General features: G+C 43.8%; 2 protein-coding genes across 9 annotated transcripts in view; one reads left to right on the forward strand and one right to left on the reverse strand.

Annotated features, from left to right (window-relative positions):
* DCLRE1C (DNA cross-link repair 1C) overlaps positions 1-16,924 on the reverse strand; it is a 90,268-nt gene that overhangs the window by 45,245 nt on the left and 28,099 nt on the right. For 4 of the 5 annotated variants that reach the window (XM_042944951.1, XM_042944956.1, XM_042944948.1 and 1 more), the window contains exon 1: positions 1,220-1,347. The exons of the other annotated variant lie outside the window; for it this stretch is intronic. The gene's annotated coding sequence lies outside the window, so the exon portion shown is untranslated. Of the gene's footprint in view, positions 1-1,219; positions 1,348-16,924 lie in introns of those variants that run through there. 5 annotated transcript variants of the gene reach the window in all.
* On the forward strand, positions 1,385-10,951 carry MEIG1 (meiosis/spermiogenesis associated 1). Of its 4 annotated transcripts, none has more exons than XM_042944978.1 (4): positions 1,385-1,482; positions 6,450-6,578; positions 7,028-7,194; positions 10,631-10,951. In XM_042944978.1, the coding sequence occupies exons 3-4, from the start codon at positions 7,057-7,059 to the stop codon at positions 10,757-10,759; spliced, it is 267 nt and encodes an 88-aa protein (XP_042800912.1). In that variant the 5' UTR covers positions 1,385-1,482; positions 6,450-6,578; positions 7,028-7,056; the 3' UTR covers positions 10,760-10,951. The 4 variants fall into 4 exon arrangements, with proteins under 4 accessions (XP_042800912.1, XP_042800908.1, XP_042800910.1 ...); XM_042944974.1 differs by having other exon boundaries at positions 1,386-1,482; positions 6,450-6,662; XM_042944976.1 differs by having other exon boundaries at positions 1,395-1,486; positions 6,450-6,662.

Below are 16,924 nucleotides of genomic sequence, written 5' to 3' on the forward strand. Positions count from 1 at the left end.
CAAAGCAGAGACAAACCTATGTAGCAATGCAGTATACGTTCGAGTGGAAATCATTATCTATCATCTATATAGTCCCAGGTGCTGTCCTAAATGGTTTATATTTCTTGTGTCATCCTCAAAACTACCCTATCAGACAGGTACAGTTTTGTCTTCACTTTACAGTTAAGGAACCTGAAGTTCAGTCAGTTTGGTTAACAAGATCTGTCTTTCTGGAAATCACATTCTTGCAGAAGATAAACAATAAAATTAAGAAATAAAGCAATTAAACAGTATATGAGGTGGTGATAAGTGCTGTGGACAAAAGAAACACTAGGGCATAATAAGGGGTATAGAGAGCATGATGGGAGGAGTGAGCTAGAGAGATGGGGCTGGGAAAACTTCAAGAAGAGGAAGTCAGCCAAGGGGATAAATGGAGCAAGACCATTCCAGGCAGAGGCAAAAGCCACAACTAACGCCTCAGTGTGGAAGCTAGGCTAGGAACTGCCAGGTCAGCATGGCTGGAGTGGAGTGCTCCAGGGCTCCAGAGCAAGGGAAGAGAGAATCTTGTAAGGTTTTGCCGGGTTTTACTTTGCAAGATGGGGAGCCACTGCAGGACACAATCTGAATGATGTTTTAAACGGACTGCACTGATTGTTGCTTTGGGCAGAGACGAGGGGAGACAAGAGAGACCTATTGGGGACTATGGCAATAACCAGAGTAGGGGGAAAACGGTGGTGGCTTGGACTCGCTGGGAACAGAAAAGCCAACAATGACGGATAAAGAAGGCAAGGCAAAGAGTGGACTCTGGGACCCATTTACTGAAGGAGGAAAACTGTGGAAGGGGCAGGTTGCGGATGGGGTGCTTAAAGACGGGGACGGGGAGGGGAGTCTTGGATAACCAAGTGCATGTTGAATATAGGCTGGGTATACAGGTCTGGAATTCAAAAAGAGATCCGGGCTGAGGAAATAAATTTGGGAGTTATAGGCAAATCGACAGTATTTTAAATAAACGAATAAAGGTAATGATACAGAAAAATCTTCTAAGTTACGGGTGTTGTTTTTTGTAGGTTTACTAATTGTCAGGCACCATGCTCTACCCTGTGAATTGGTTAGTTCATTTAATTTCAACAAAATGAAAAGAAGCATGAGACAGACAGGACATATCTACTATCAGGAACCAAAACCGCCAACGGAATTCCGTCTGGGGCTGCAGAGGCAAAGAACACATTCGGCTCCTTACCTCTGCCTGGGATTCAGCCTTTGCAAGCCTCGCACCCTGGGGTCAACCGTGACTCTCCGAACTGGGCCCGCAGCCCAGCCCTCGCACCTGCGCCCAAGGGCCCGCTCGCAGGGGGCGGGGCCGGAGCTCGGCGCTCCGCGTTGCTAGGAGACGCGAGGGTCGCCGAGGCCCCGACAGTTGGCCTCTCGCTGACCAGCCCGCGGATCCTGAGCACCTCCGCGCTCTCCTGCGAGCTCCCGGGAGGGGTGCCTCGGCCTCTCCAGGTCGGTAAGCGAGGGTAACCACGGAGAGCCTTACCCAGCGCGGGGGAGGTTGGGGGGGGGGGGGGGGGGGGGGGGGACCCGTCCCGAAGGGCCCGCCCCCTCCGCTCCTCCCGTCCGGCCCCGCCCCGGAAGCCTCGGCCCCGCCCCTTCCGCTCTGGCATGCCCTGTGGTGGCTGAGATTTGTGCTGCTGGCGTCTGTATTGTCCCTTACAGCAATGATCTTTGAGATTTCTTGAGTGTCAGAATCTTATTTTCCAGTAGCTTCCAGGCCGACCCGCGTTTTCTGGGGCTTGAGGAGCTGCTATTCTGGGGTCTCCTTTCAGAGTTCTGCGGACCAGCCATTTGACCTCCTGTTTCCAGAATTCTTTCTCCGTCTCAGCCTTATGTAGCACATTTACCTTACATACAAAATTGGTGATTTCTGGCAGAAGAAAGGTTTGAGAGGCTGGAGAAGGCAGGTCAGCTGGGGGGGACCCAAAAGGAGTGGCTTTACGCTGAACAAATGCAGATTAGCCCGCCTAGACCATAGACTGCAAAGGCATTTTTGGGAAACCAGTTTTTTCAGCTGACCACCCCCCCCCCCAAAGTGGAGGGAAGGGAGGCATAACTGACGTCAGAAACCTTCTAAATTCTTTTTAACGTTTATTTTTGAGAGAGAGACAGTGTGAACAGGGGAGAGGCAGAGAGAGAAGGAGACAGAATCCGAAGCAGGCTCCACGCTCTGAGTGGTCAGCACAGAGCCCGAGGTAGGGCTCGAGCTCACGGACAGCAAGATCATGACCTGAGCTAGGGTCAGACACTTAATTGACTGAGCCACCCAGGCGCCCCGTCAGAGACCTTCTAATGAGACCTTTTTAAGGTTCCAGAAACAAGCCTAGGGGTGTTTATTGATTGGCTCCTTTGCCCTATGACGGTGCGTCTAAGAGCAGAAAAAATTAAAGTAGGGAAAGAAATGGAAGATTTGGGATGCTAATGCTCTTGGGGTTTTAATACCGCTAAACAGAAAAAGCACTTTTCAGAGCAAAAATAGGAAGTGAAAAGGACTTTTGCTTAGAAGAGAGCTTAAGCCTAAATGTCCATCAACTGATGAATGGATAAAGAAATTGTGGTTTATATACACAATGGAATACTACGTGGCAATGAGAAAGAATGAAATCTGGCCCTTTGTAGCAACATGGATGGAACTGGAGAGTGTTACGCTAAGTGAAATAAGTCATACGGAGAAAGACAGATACCATATGTTTTCACTCTTATGTGGATCCTGAGAAACTTAACAGGAACCCATGGGGGAGGGGATGGGAAAAAAAAAAAAAAAAAGAGAGAGGTTAGAGTGGGAGAGAGCTAAAGCATAAGAGACACTGAGAACAAACTGAGGGTAGATGGGGGGTGGGAGGGAAGGGAGGGTGGGGGATGGGTATTGAGGAGGGCACCTTTTGGGATGAGCACTGGGTGTTGTATGGAAACCAATTTGACAATAGATTTCATATATTTAAAAAAAATAGAAGAGAGCTTAAGATGGTTGGTACATCAAAGGCTTCTACTATTAGATTAGAACCTTAGATCATCCAGGATTTGATATAGCTGATTTTTTTTAAAATACAGGTATAAACCTTAATACTGTCTAATAAAATTCAATTTTTACAAAACTAGAAAGTCAGGCATTGCCATTTCCTGTTTCTGTAACTACAACTTAGTATTATGAAGATCAAATCTATTTTATAGTATTTTTTTTTTTTGCCACAATTCTCAGCGAAGTAAACCTCTAAATTTCAAAGTGTTGAATGTTGCTAGCGGAATTAATATTACCACTGAACTTCCAAGGATTACTGAAATATTTAATCGAAAAATTGTAAGTTGATCTTTCCCAATTTTAGTTTCATTCTGTTTTTTTAATAAGTAGAAAGTAGTAAGAGAGACAAAAAGGTAGAGGAGGGATTTGCACCACCACTAGATAGTATGGTTTCAGGAGCCACTGGGGTTTCTATTATGCTGAAAATGCATTTATGTTCCCTTTGGCTACTGTGGGAAAACAAAGTTTTGAAATGCCTAATATGTCTAGAAGATGCATATTTCTACTGGGGTGGGGGTGGGGGAAGGTTACTTCTCCAGTACAACCAACTGCAGCATATTTTCTCCTCTTCTATTGAAAGCATTTTTCTGTTTACAGTTGACATGATTGCTTTGTTTGAAAGTGACAAAAGATTACATAGATGACATTCAAGAAACTATTTTTTGAATGAATATGAGTAAATAAAAGTGTTTTGTAATGTATCAAAAAGCCAAGCGTAAAGCTAGAATGCCTTGGGGTAAAACAAAGTATGATTGTGCCACAACGTTTAGAAAATGTGCTTCATCTGTAAAAGCAGTATAATATACAGCCACTAAATTCATGTAACAAACATGGCTAATTGTGAAAGTATTTTTATACGGTGAATTTGTACCTTTTCTCCTTTTGTTTCTTCGTGTCATTTTGGTATGAAAAAAAGATTATACCTAGTCATATATATTAATGGATTATCAGGCTGTATCACATCTGTCCAACTCACTGTTGGTCACATCTAGTGTATTGTGCAGCAAAAAACAGTGAGCCTCCCATTACAATGAATGGAAACAAAGGGCAAATGTTTTCTTGAAATATGTCACACTGTTTTGTGGGGCATTCCAAATTTTACATAAATTCATACAATAACATAGCGAAGTATTGACTTAAAATACATCATGAACCTAAACCTAATGAATAAAGAAGGGCTAAGTTTTTTAAAAGTCCAGTATTAACAATCCCTTAATTTTCTCTGGTCTCGGCATGTTGGTAATGCACGCTGGGAGAAAACCAAACAAGACTCCTGATATATCCATTTGGGTGGGTGCTACTTTCATCAGAGTGAACTGTGTAACTCAAAGGACTTCATTTTAATTCCTTTAAATCTGGAACTAAGCCCAAACAACTGTGAGAATTCTGGTTTCGCGACAGAATGTAAATGCCATAACTTTTAGAATATTAAGTAAGAATGCAACAAGAATCTACAGGAGGGAGGAAGAAGCATTGGACAAACTCGCTTATTTTTCATAGAAGAATCAGTTGGTACTTGTGTATGATTGACATACAGAGTTCAAGCAAATGACTCTTAGCCTCCTAACAGTCTCCATTAATCTATTTTTATTAAGTAGGAGGAACTTTTTAGGCCACATCTTTCACATTGAGGAAATACTTATCTGAAATTCAGTGATTCCATCAAGTTTACTTCCATTTCCTACTTTCCCCTCCCTGTTGAATCCAGGCTGAGCTAAATTTGTTATACTTGTAAGAACATTTACCATAAGACTCTTTTTCATAAAACTTTTAAAGTCTGTTCTTCCAACTCATGCTTAGGATGATACTCACCGATGTTAAGGATGGACACTTCTAATTGATGTGATGATTATTTTGACTTTTCTTTTTTTGGACTTTAATGTATTTCTTGACTTTGTCAACACACAGTAGTTCCCCACCCCGTTATTCAGGTATCTGGGAGATACATTCCCAGACGCCCCAGTGGATGCTGGAAACCAAAGATAATACCAAACCTTGTATATTCTGTTATTTTCCTGTACATACACATCTGTGATACAGTTCAATTTGTAAACTAGGCACGGTAAGAGATTAATAACAATAATAAAGTCGAACAATTATTACAATATATTTTAAAAAGTTATGTGAGGGACGCCTGGGTGGCTCAGTCGGTTAAGTATCCGACTTCAGCCCAGGTCATGATCTCGCAGTTTGTGAGTTCTAGCCTCACGTTGGGCTCTGTGCTGACAGCTCAGAGCCTGGAGCCTGCTTCAGATTCTGTGTCTCCCTCTCTCTCTGCCCCTGCCCCACTCACATTCTGTCTCTCTCTCTCAAAAATAAAAATACACATTAAAAAATACTTTTAAAAAAGCATGTGAATGTGGCCTGTCAAAATATATTTTCCTGTACTCTTTTTTGTGATAATGTAAGATAAACTGCCTATATAATGAGATGAAGCAAGGTGAACGACACAGGCATTGGGATGTAGCGCTAGGCTACCACTGATCTGACATTGCGTCAGAATGAGGACCCTCTGCTTCCAGACCGTTTGACTGCAGAGAGCGAAGCCACAGGTAAGGGGGAACTACTGCAGTGAGTATTTGTCATTGCAATTGAAAAAGTTCAAAAAATAAGAATGGCACCTACTTTATGAGGTCCAATCTGAATGTATTTCAGCCAATGGAAACATTTTAATAGAAGAATGAATTCAAGGAATCCTGGTGGAAATTCTGGGCACTTTATTTCAGTTAACTGATGCATTTTGGTAATAAGATGACACTGGGAAAACAAATGCAAGATTATGTCTTTGAAAGGGCCGCCTGGGTGGCTCAGTCGGTTAAGCGTCTGACTTCAGCTCAGGTCATGATCTCATGGTTCGTGAGTTCAAGACCCACCTCAGGCTTTGTGCCAACAGCTCGGAACCTGGAGCCTGCTTCAGATTCTGTGTGTCCCTCATTCTCTCTGCCCCTCCCCCTCTCATGCTCTGTCTCTCTCTCAAAAATAAATAAACATTTTAAAAAAATTTTAAAGAAGATTATGTCTTGGGGCGCCTGGGTGGCTCAGTTGGTTAAGCGTCCGACTTCGGTTCAGGTCACGATCTCACAGTTCTTGAGTTCAAGCCCCACAGTTCTTGAGTTCAAGCCTGCTTCAGATTCTGTGTCTCCCTCTCTCTCTGCCCCTCCCTGCTCACTCTCTCTCTCAAAAATATATAAACTTAAAAAAAATTAAAAAGAAAAGACTATGTCTTTGAAAAACTGACTATAGAAGTTTGGTGAATAGCCAATTACATGCACTAGAGTTGAATGTTTGAACCTCAAAAGCTATTGGTGACTGCTTATTTTGTTGTAAAATCAATGATCTCAGTATCCTAGTCATACAGCTTTCACGGACTTTGTATTCGTCTGTCTTTTCACATCAGGCTGTCGCAGGAGCAGGGGCCCAGTGACCACCTGAGCGAATGGACTAGAGTGACTGGGATGTCTCCAAGTAGTGAAGACATGCAAAAAAGAGGAAACCACTGCTTCCCCGCAAGAAGAATAAGAAGACAGTAAGAAGATTGATCTTACCTTCCCTTTTCAGGAGAAAGAAAAAGTGGGAGATTCAGTTTCGAATATAATCAAATGGAACAGTGGTGAGATATTTTGACAACCTACTGAGTAGTTAAAAATGAGAGTGTGACTTCAGAAATGTTGTAAACTATTGCCTAGAACACCTGAATTAGTATAGAGCCTTTAGGACATCACACTCTGAATGCGGTTTTATTTGATGAAGAAACAAAAGCAGTTCTCTATGTATCTTTCGGGATTTATTTTATTTCCAAAGTAGAGCATGAATCCTTCTCAATCTTAGAACTGAATGCTTAGAATTTAATATACCTAGTGGGATTCTCCACTTTCCAGTTTTTTTTAAAAAAAATTCTACTTTTGTTCATTCTTAAAGGGACTTTCAAAGTTGTCACGGTTATGCTCTGTTAATGTTGTTTTAAACATCTTTCAGAAATAATTGCTAATAAGACTTCTGTAGCCATGGCTAGTTCTGACGCGAAACCAAAATCAGTAAGTCGTGCCAAAAAATGGTCAGAAGAGATAGAAAATCTGTACAGGTTTCAACAAGCAGGATATCGGGATGAAACTGAATATAAACAAGTGAAACAAGTTTCTATGGTAAGATTTCTAGCTAAACCTGAATTCTACATATTTAGTGAAAAGTATTAAAATCAAACAAAGAACCAGAGAATAACTAAAAGGGAGGCCTACTCCAATTCTCTCATTTTACTGATGAGGAGATTGAGGCCCAGAGGAGGATTTTCAGTCAGACTGGAGGCAGAGGTGGTCCCTCAGCATGAACATTAAGAACTTTCTACCTCTAGGGGCGCCTGGGTGGCGCAGTCGGTTAAGCGTCCGACTTCAGCCAGGTCACGATCTCACGGTCCGTGAGTTCGAGCCCCGCGTCAGGCTCTGGGCTGATGGCTCAGAGCCTGGAGCCTGTTTCCGATTCTGTGTCTCCCTCTCTCTCTGTCCCTCCCCCGTTCATGCTCTGTCTCTCTCTGTCCCAAAAATAAATAAAACGTTGAAAAAAAAAAAATTAAAAAAAAAAAAAAAAAAAAAGAACTTTCTACCTCTTATTGAGCAACCATGCTCCGCTAAATGAATCATTTCTGTAATCCACAAAACTAGAGTCTTTCCCCCTTACTCAGGTAATTCTATTACCAGATATTCAGTTTGTTGTGTAATTATTATTTGTTTCAGGGTTTTTCGTTTTGTTTTGTTTTGTTTTTACCACGAGTTATGAAGAGGCTAGATTCTGTTTATTATGGAGATTATAGGTGACAAAAAAACTATTTGACTCCTGACTTTGGTTGTGCATCACATTCCCACCTCAATAATGTTGTGATTGGGATAAAATCAGATTTAAGAGAACACAAAGAACATCCTTGAAGGGGAAGTCCCACAAAGTGAGAGGGGGATGTGTGATGTAGGGAAGAACACACCTATTCACTGTGTTACTTGCCAATTTTGAAGAGGTCTTGCATTTCACTTTAGTATATATTTATTGCATACAAACTGTCGGGAAGGAGAACATTTCACCCGGATCCTCTTTGTTCTTTTCGCCGGTCTAATCATTAAATTGACACAAGACAGATTAACAGGAGAAAAAATAAATTTCATCTAATTTCATACATATGAGGGCCCCAGAGATACGAGACCCCAAAAGTGACCAAAGCAGGCTGTTTATATACCTTTTAAGACAAAGAATTGATAAATGCTTGGGGAACTAACAAGACAAAGTAACGGGCTTGAGTACTGATTAGTGGGGAAACTAAGCCGAATTTGTTTACATTGCCCTGTTGGCCCTGAATTCTCTGTCTGTGGGGATAAGGAGGCCTGTCTACCTCCGGGTGCAGGGAGGGTAGCTTTCACACGGGAGATTTATTTCCTGCTTTCAGAGGGACAGAGAGGAGACTCAGAGTGTCCTTCGTGCACCGGTTGTGACTTTAACTCAAAACAATCAGATGCCAAAGTGGCATGTTCTGGCACAGCATGTCACTACCACGTGCACGTTTCTGTGCCAGCTGCTTTAGGAAATAACAATAGAAGTGAGTACCCGACCTTAAGAAATGGAGTCGGCTAGTAGGAAGAGAACCAGATTTGGAATCTATCTGTCCAGGGTCTGCATCCGGGCTCTATGTCTCATAAGCTGGGTAATCCTGAACAAGGTTCTTAACTTGGCTGAGCTCAACAGTAGAATGGTGACGGCAGGGCCCTCTTTAGAAAACAGTCGCAGGTATTAAATGAAATCATGTGTTTGAAGTGCCTGACATTGTAGGGCTTAATAATTTGTTGAGTGAATGAATGCTAAGTGTTTAATGAATTATGGCTTTTATTATTCTTATAATCTTGGAGTCGAAGATTAAAAATGACAAGAACAGTCAAACTTTCTGCAAGTCAGAATATGCATACCTTTAAAAAGGAAGCACAAGAATTTCGAGGAAGACAAAATCGCTTCCTTTGGGGGACAATCCTCCAAAATGGTTCCATGTCCCTAGAGACATTTGCAGAAGACCTTGAAGGTCGGACAGGATGGTAACTGAAGGCTTGCCTCGATTGGCATGTCTCTACCAGCATACGGAGGTCTGAAGAATTTGAGCAGAGTTCTCTTTCCTCACCTGAAGCACATGTCCTTTTGGGACACATACGCTATTAGAGCTTATTGACCTCCCTAGCTAGTCCTGAGGACCATGCCACTCTGTTCTAGTCACAAAAGTGAAGCTTTCCCAGGCTGAATGGGAATCATCAAGGCCAAGAAGAAAAAATTATAAAATACCAAAGGAGTATTTAAAATGACTAGAGGTTGATGAGCACAGAACCAGCACAGCTGTTTGGAGGCTCATCTCATATACAGTGGCTATTTCTTAACTGAATGAGATGGTTTTGGGGAACCTAGTAAGTGAAACATAACCTGCTCCTGGCCCCAAGAGGAAGTGAGTTATAATGACGTCTTGAGAACACCCTCCTTTCTCTGCTGGGGACAATGGAGGCTATGAAAAACAAGCTTTACCTAGTAATAGGAAGCATTGATTTTTTTCCTATACTGTATGTCAGAAAGCCCGCCAAGGTTTATCAGCTCTGCTGCTACCTATTTTTGCTAATTCTTAAATAAATGAGACAACAGAAGAAAATGAAGATGCACTACTAGAAAATAAAGGCAGGCATTCCTTTGTATTCATGATGTTTTCCTATTCCAATGGAAACATGTGACTTATGGGTGGGGCCAATGAGAAGTGATGAGCTGCCTGTAGAGACTGCGGTGAAGAAGAGGGTTTGATAATCTAAACCACAACGCCTGAATAATCAGGTTTTGACAACGATAGAGTAGATCTTACAGAATCCGGAAGAAACATACAAACAATGACCGCAATGCACTGACCCGATCGAGAAAGCAGAACATGAATTTGGAGAGGAAGCGGAGAAAGATGTCCCAATTAGGTCAAGCCAAATGATAAAGTAAGCAAGGCAATATGGCATCTGAGAAAGAATAGGGGGGAGGGGCGGTAAGAAAAGATAGGTGAAAATCAAAATCATGACCTCAAATTTCTATTAAAAAATGGGTTTCAAGCTGAACTTGTGAGGTGGACGTGAGGAATGCATATGCACCCTGCGGTACCAAGAATCTGGCTGCTTCCATTTGACATTGCTGTGCTGTCAATGTCCAGCACCAGAGTGGAGCCTGAGCCTAATCTCCTCCTCAGGCATTACTTTTAGAAGTCGGGACGTAGTACTGTCTGAGATAACTTGTAAACCTAAGAAAAATAAAGTTTAGAGTATTTTGAATGTTTCATCTTGGCCACTGAGTAGAAATTTAAATCTAGAAATTGGGATCTAGAGAGAAGCACCCAATTAGTTGTTTTGCAGTAAAGGGATGCAACTTATGATGTGTCTGAGGTGTGTATAATACTGTCTTGAGAAATCAATATTTTTAGATTTAACTTTATGCTTTAACTCTTGGAGGTGAAGTATACTGCTAACTATTTGACAGTAAAATACTGTATCAAAATAAAACCAGCGTCCCAGTGTTTGTCTTCCGGTTTCTGTTGTGCAGGTAGATCGCTGGCCAGAGACCGGATACGTGAAGAAACTTCAGAGAAGGGACAATACTTTCTATTACTACAACAAACAGAGGGAATGCGATGACAAGGAAGTCCACAAAGTGAAAATTTATGCTTACTAGCCTTTGTTCTCTGTGTTACTCGTCCCTACTTTTTAAGAATTCATTGTTCCGTTCTACATCATGTAAATGTCATTTCACAAAATAATTCAAAATGCAGACTTCAGTGGAATGTTTTGAAACACAAAAGCCATGAAACCTGGTATCAATCATCCTGTTCTATTCCAAAATATAATTGCAGGAACATTAAAATTGTGCCTGTCTTGGTCCTGTTCTTCCAACTATATTAACTGAGGAAGAGTCACCATTATGCACAGAAAAAGCCAGCCCCATTCGAAACCACTCCAGTGCCTCCGCTAATATGTTAATGTACTCCACACTCCCCCCCCCCACTCCCCACCCCCCCAGCCTTTACCACGTGCCAAGACCACTCCTTTGAATTGTCAGATCTGTGTCTTGTGGCCTGAGGGCTTTCTCTGGTCTCTAGAGTCCTTTGCATCTTGCTGAGTAGACTGGAAATGGCCTGGGAGCAGCCCTCAACCAATGACTGATGGGGAGGCGGTGCATAAGAGCCCCAGCCACCTGGTACCTCAGAGGAACCCATCTGAGGGGTGTGTTTTACACCAGCACCCAGCCTCCCAGCAGGACAAAGCTTCGGTCGCAGGCAGCAATGTCTGACTGTCTCACATAGTCTATTGGCTGTTTCCCTTCCTTCCTGCTCCCCACACTGCCTGCCAGGGGTTCCTTTCCTCCTGAATCAGCTCCTTGTACCTGGAGCCTCGTCCTAGGGTCGGCTTCTGGGTTCCCAATCTAGACATCTTCTGTTTGGGTTTTTTAAATTTTTAATTTAAATTCTAATTAGTTAACGTACGGTGCAATATTGGTTTCAGAAGTAGAATGCAGTGATTCATCGCTGACAGACAACAGTCAGTGCTCATCGTAACAAGTGTCCTCCTTAATGACCATCATCCATCTAGCCCAGTCCCCATCTCCCTCCCTCCATCAGTCCTCAGTTTGCTCTCTATTGTGAAGAGTCTCTTATGGTTTGTTTCCCTCTCTCTTTTTTCCTTTTTTCCTTTTTCCCACATGTTCATCTGTTTTGTTTCTTAAGTTCCACATGTAAGTGAAATCATATGGTATGTGTCTTTCTCTATTACTTCACTTAGCATAATACACACTAGCTCCATCCACATCACTGCAAATGGCAAGATTTCATTTTTTTTTAGAAAGCGAGAGAGGGCGTAAGCAGAGGAGAGAGGCAGAGTGGGGAGAGGGAGGGAGGGAGAGGGAGAGGGAGAGGGAGAGGGAGAAAGAGAAAGAGAAAGAGAAAGAGAGAGAGAGAGAGAGAGAGAGAGAGAGAGAGAGAATCTTAAGCAGGCTCCGTGCTCAGTGAAGAATCCAATGTGGGGCTCGATCTCATGACTGTGAGATCATGACCCAAGCCAAAATCGAGAGTCAAACACTTAAACACTTAACTGACTGAGCCACCCAGGCACCCCTTGATTTCTTTTTGGTGGCTAAGTAATGTTCCATTGTGTGTGTGTGTGTGTGTGTGTGTGTGTGTGTGTGTGTGTGTGTGTGTGTGTATATACATATATATGTATATAATATATATACATTATATATATAATTTTTTTAAGATACAGAAGCCCAGAGGGGCCATGTGATTTGCTCCAGTGTGCTTAATTTAATTTTTTTTTGATGTTTATTTATTTTTGAAAGACAGAGGATGAACATGGGAGGGGCAGAGAGAGAGAGGGAGACACAGAATCCAAAGCAGGCTCCAGGCTCTAAGCTGTCTGCACAGAGCCCAACTTGGGGCTTGAACTCATGAACCACGAGATCATGACCTGAGCCGAAGTGGGACACTTAACCAGCTGAGCCCCCCAAGCACCCCTCACCCTCTGAGGGGTGAGCTCTCTGAGAGTAAGGCTTTGCTTTCTCCCCTGCTGGAGTCCACAGAGTACAGAATATGGGGTCTGACAGGCCCCGTACAGACTGTTCTCAAATGAGGGAACTGACTGCCGGCTTCACACACATCCTCCTCCCTGCTTCGGGCCCCCACTTCTCTGTCTGGCACCCCCTGACCGTCCCCATCAGCTTGCAGAAGAGGGGCTGGGACCCCTCCATGACTTGGCCCCCCAAAACAGGCTCTCAGCAAGAAGAGCGGTCGTCAGGAGCCACCTGCCATGTCCTGCAGCATGTCAGATGCCCGTTGGTGCCTCTTCCCCGCAAGTCCTGGGGACCCTCGGGCCCCCTTGTCACGGGGAAGAGTTTAGAGCCGGCAGGAGAAGCGTCTCCTACCCTTCCCAGATCAGGGGATTTCTCCTGCCTCCAGCTCCTACGTTTCGCTTTGAATTGCCTCCCTCTGGTCTGGGTTTTGTCCTACTGTCTTGACCCCAGATCCTTTCCTCTCTGCAGGGATGACTCTTTTGGATGGTGTGTCGGGCTCTTTAATTCAGAGCGTCTTTTCCCCCAGAGATACTGTTCCTCCCATTGCCCCATGGCCCGTGCGCAGCCTGCGGACTGAGGTCGCCCTAATTCCCAAGCGTTGGCAGCTTCCAGGAGACCATGACCGAGCGCAGACTTGCTCCTTGAGGGCGAGACTGGATACCAAGCCCACGGCGTGTAACGTGGGGGTGTTGCTAAAGAGATGGGAAACACTGGTAGACCCTTGTGATGGCTAATTTTATGTGTCAACTTGCCTGGGCCACGAGATGCCCAGACATTTGGTCAAACATTATTTGGGGCATGTCTGGGAGGGTGTTTTTGGATGAGACTAACATTTGAAATGGTAGAATGAGTCAAGTAGATCACTCTCCCTAATGTGGGTGGGCCTCATCCAATCAGTTGAAGGTCTAAAAGGAACAAAAAGGCACTCCCTCCCCTTTCCCTGTGAGTAAGGGGGAACTCTTGTTTCACTAGGCACATGGGTCTTTGTCTTTGAGTTGGAACCACACCATAGGCTCTCCTGGGTGTTCAGATTGCCAGCTGCTAATCTTGGCACCTGCCAGCCACCATAAACACCCGACCAATTCCTTATAGGAAATTCCTTATACCTCCCATTGATTGTATCTCTGGAGAATCCTGCCTAATACGTAACTTTCCCGCCCAGAACCCACAATCCAGTTCAGAAGGTAACAAACACACGATGAAGTGAGTCACAGCCCAGCAGCACATTATTTGATACCAAAACACGGATAGAAAAAAGATGAATTCCATAGACTGGTGACATTAGGGGAAGGTTTTGGGAAGTGTGGGGATGACCCTTGAAGGACAAATCTGAGCAGAACAGAGCCTAGTCACAGGTACAGAGTTTCCCGGGCCTCACCAAGAAAGCCTCACAATGGGTCGGGTGGCACCTTGGAGGGAAGCAATAATGGCTTTTTGATGTTTGTGTCCAGTGCCCAGCACAATGCCTGACACAGGGTAAGTGCTCACTAAATGTTTGCTGAATGAATCAAGGAATGAAGATATTGGGACAGCTGCCATATTGAGAGCTGCCACGGATAAATTTAGACTGACAAAAGACTGTAAAGGGACGTCGAAGAGGGTACTTATCTATAGGAAAACATGCAATCAGATTGCACAGCAGTGGTAGCAGTGGTATATATATAAAAAAAGTAGTATCTAAGACAGACAGACCCAGCTTTCTGGGTCAAAGGCTGCTCTAGCAGGCATTCAGCCGTTGATGGTAACAGCTGAGGAGCAGAGGGTCACCACTGAACTTCTAAAAGTGTCATTGCCTCCTTCTGTCTCCAACCTGATTCTTCTGGAGCATTTCTGCACGTAGCTTTTAGGTAGTGCTGGCAACCCTCTCTCCTGGGCCACATGTCCATCGTCCATCCCGGGGTCTCGCACATCCACACAACCTCAGCCCTGCCCAAGGTCATTACTGAATTCGGTGCGGAGACCAAGCTCCCTTCCTTCTATGGCATCTTTTGGTGTTGAGCTAATGAGCACTCAGGATTTCACCTGCAGTATGAAATCACCCCATAGCTTTATCAAGGGCACAAGAACAATTTTAAAGACAAACAGAAAGGATCTTGGAGCAGCCCAGTCTTCCTATGGTTTAGGAAGCCATAGGTTAGGAAGCCTATAGAAAAGCCTCCTCATGATAATCTTACTTGAAGAGGAATCAAGAATAAGGCTGCGTTCTTTTGCTTTGGGATGAGTGGCTCTTCAGAGGCGTGTCAATACGTCATCTGAATGTTACCTCAAGTGTGTTTCCTCTTCCCCGTGGGGGACGCACATCTGAGTGCCTGAGGGCCAATTTGGATTCTGTTATCTGCCTTGCTCCCTCCAGTCCTACCCACTGTCCCTGAAGAGGACATCTCCCCAAGCCTTCCACAGCCTCCGTCCTCCCTGCCGCCACGCTCGGCCTGGCTGCGTCTCCTCCCTTCCAGAGGACTACAAGAGTGTCTCCTCCGCTTGGCCAACCTCCACTCCACTCAGCCAGGGTGCAAAACTGAAACGTGACTCATTTACAAGACTCTTCAGAAGTTCCCTATCATTCTCAAGATGAGGCTCAATGGCCACCAGATGTCTCCCATGGCCCTTCATGACCTTGTCACTGTTTATTCCCTGGGCCTCTTCTTGGAGAAGCTCCCACCTCCACACCTGACTAACCTTTTTGCACATTCTTACGGCACCCAACTTTCTCTCGCCAGCCAGCTTTCTCCCCGCCTGCCTGCTACTTCCCCCACCAGCCACCCCAAAGCTTGTCCTGGCTGGCTCTCTCTCTCCTTGCTCTGCTGACCGTGGCCTCCCTTCAGGAGAAGCCCGTCCTCGCTTTCTTCACTTCCCTGAATCCGAGTTAGGCGCCCTTCCCTGACATGTTCTTACAGCATTTTTATTTAGGCACTCATCATGCTCTGTCATACAAGTCTGTTTTCTTATCCAGCCTGCCCACCCCCTTCCCGGGCAAGACTGTGAACTCATGGAGGCAGAAACCTACAAGGGTCTGTCTTGGCATCTCTTAGCACTGTAGTTCTAGAATGAGTGGATGGATGGACAAATGGATGAATAATACCTTCTACTAATGACTAACAAAATAGAATTCTATTATTAGAACTTTAACAGAGCCCTATGATATAAAGGTAGGAATCATTTATTACCAGAATAAACTGGGAAATACTGGGTACATGTCTTTTTCTTTTTTTTCATTCGGAAGCAATACATGTTTATTGAAGAACATTTAGGAAATTACCTTGAGTAGGGAAATCAAAAGTCACCTGTGGCTCTATGTTTACACACAAAATATAACTTTGGTGTTTCTCTTTCTATCAATATTTTAGGCTCAGAAATTCTCACAGTAACCTAAGATGGCCCAGAGAGATGTAGGTCACAGGGCTAAATCTTAGAGCCAGGATAAGGACCCAGGCATCTTGCTTCAAAGCCCTCCCTTACACCATTTCTGTCCCTCTTAAGCTATAGCTACCTAGACTCACGGCTTTGAAAGAAAACATACTTTAATTGTGCTATGTTTATTTTGCTATGTTATGTCTTGCACAGAACAATTTTTAGTGGTTTACCTAAGTTCCTCTCACTTTTGCACATTATCTGTAACAATGATGAAAACTGTTTACACTAATGAAAACCACCAAGAAGGCCATCTGGTTACCTATTTCTGGCTACCGCCCAGCATGTTCAGACTACGGCCTCATTGCCCTGAAGGTGATGGGTAGTTTGCAAATGTCCTCACAGGAGACCTGAACACGGCAATCCATTCAAGATGAAAATCACCTCACAGAGAATTCTGTAACTTGATGCATTAGATTTCTCACTAGTGTCATTTCTGGCACAAGAAGTGACTTCTGAAGTGGTTTTCAGATGTGAAAGTCAACATGTTCTTAAATTCAGAGAAGTGAATTCAGAGAAGTAAATCTAGCCCTAGATTTCTCTTTCTCATGAAAAACAACTTCCTTCATTCCGATACCCAACAAGGAAGGAATGTATTGAACTCACTTAGCAATTTCACTGCCTGTGGATTTTATGTTGAGCAGGAATAATGGCTAGAAATCACTGTTTCTCCCATTTTTATGTTTTATGAATTAGGATTTCTAGACATATGTCATCAAGAGAATGGGTGACAGTAAAGGTCAAATCCTTTTATGACTTAAAATCTAGGCATATGAGCAGGACGGACTCCTTTCTTTACCATTATTAGTATGCATATAGTAAGAGATAGGGTTGGAGAAGAAGAGGAAGAAGAAAAGGTGGGGAAGG

Source organism: Panthera leo, chromosome B4 (assembly GCF_018350215.1).
Source record: "Panthera leo isolate Ple1 chromosome B4, P.leo_Ple1_pat1.1, whole genome shotgun sequence".
Classification (NCBI taxonomy): domain Eukaryota; kingdom Metazoa; phylum Chordata; class Mammalia; order Carnivora; family Felidae; genus Panthera; species Panthera leo.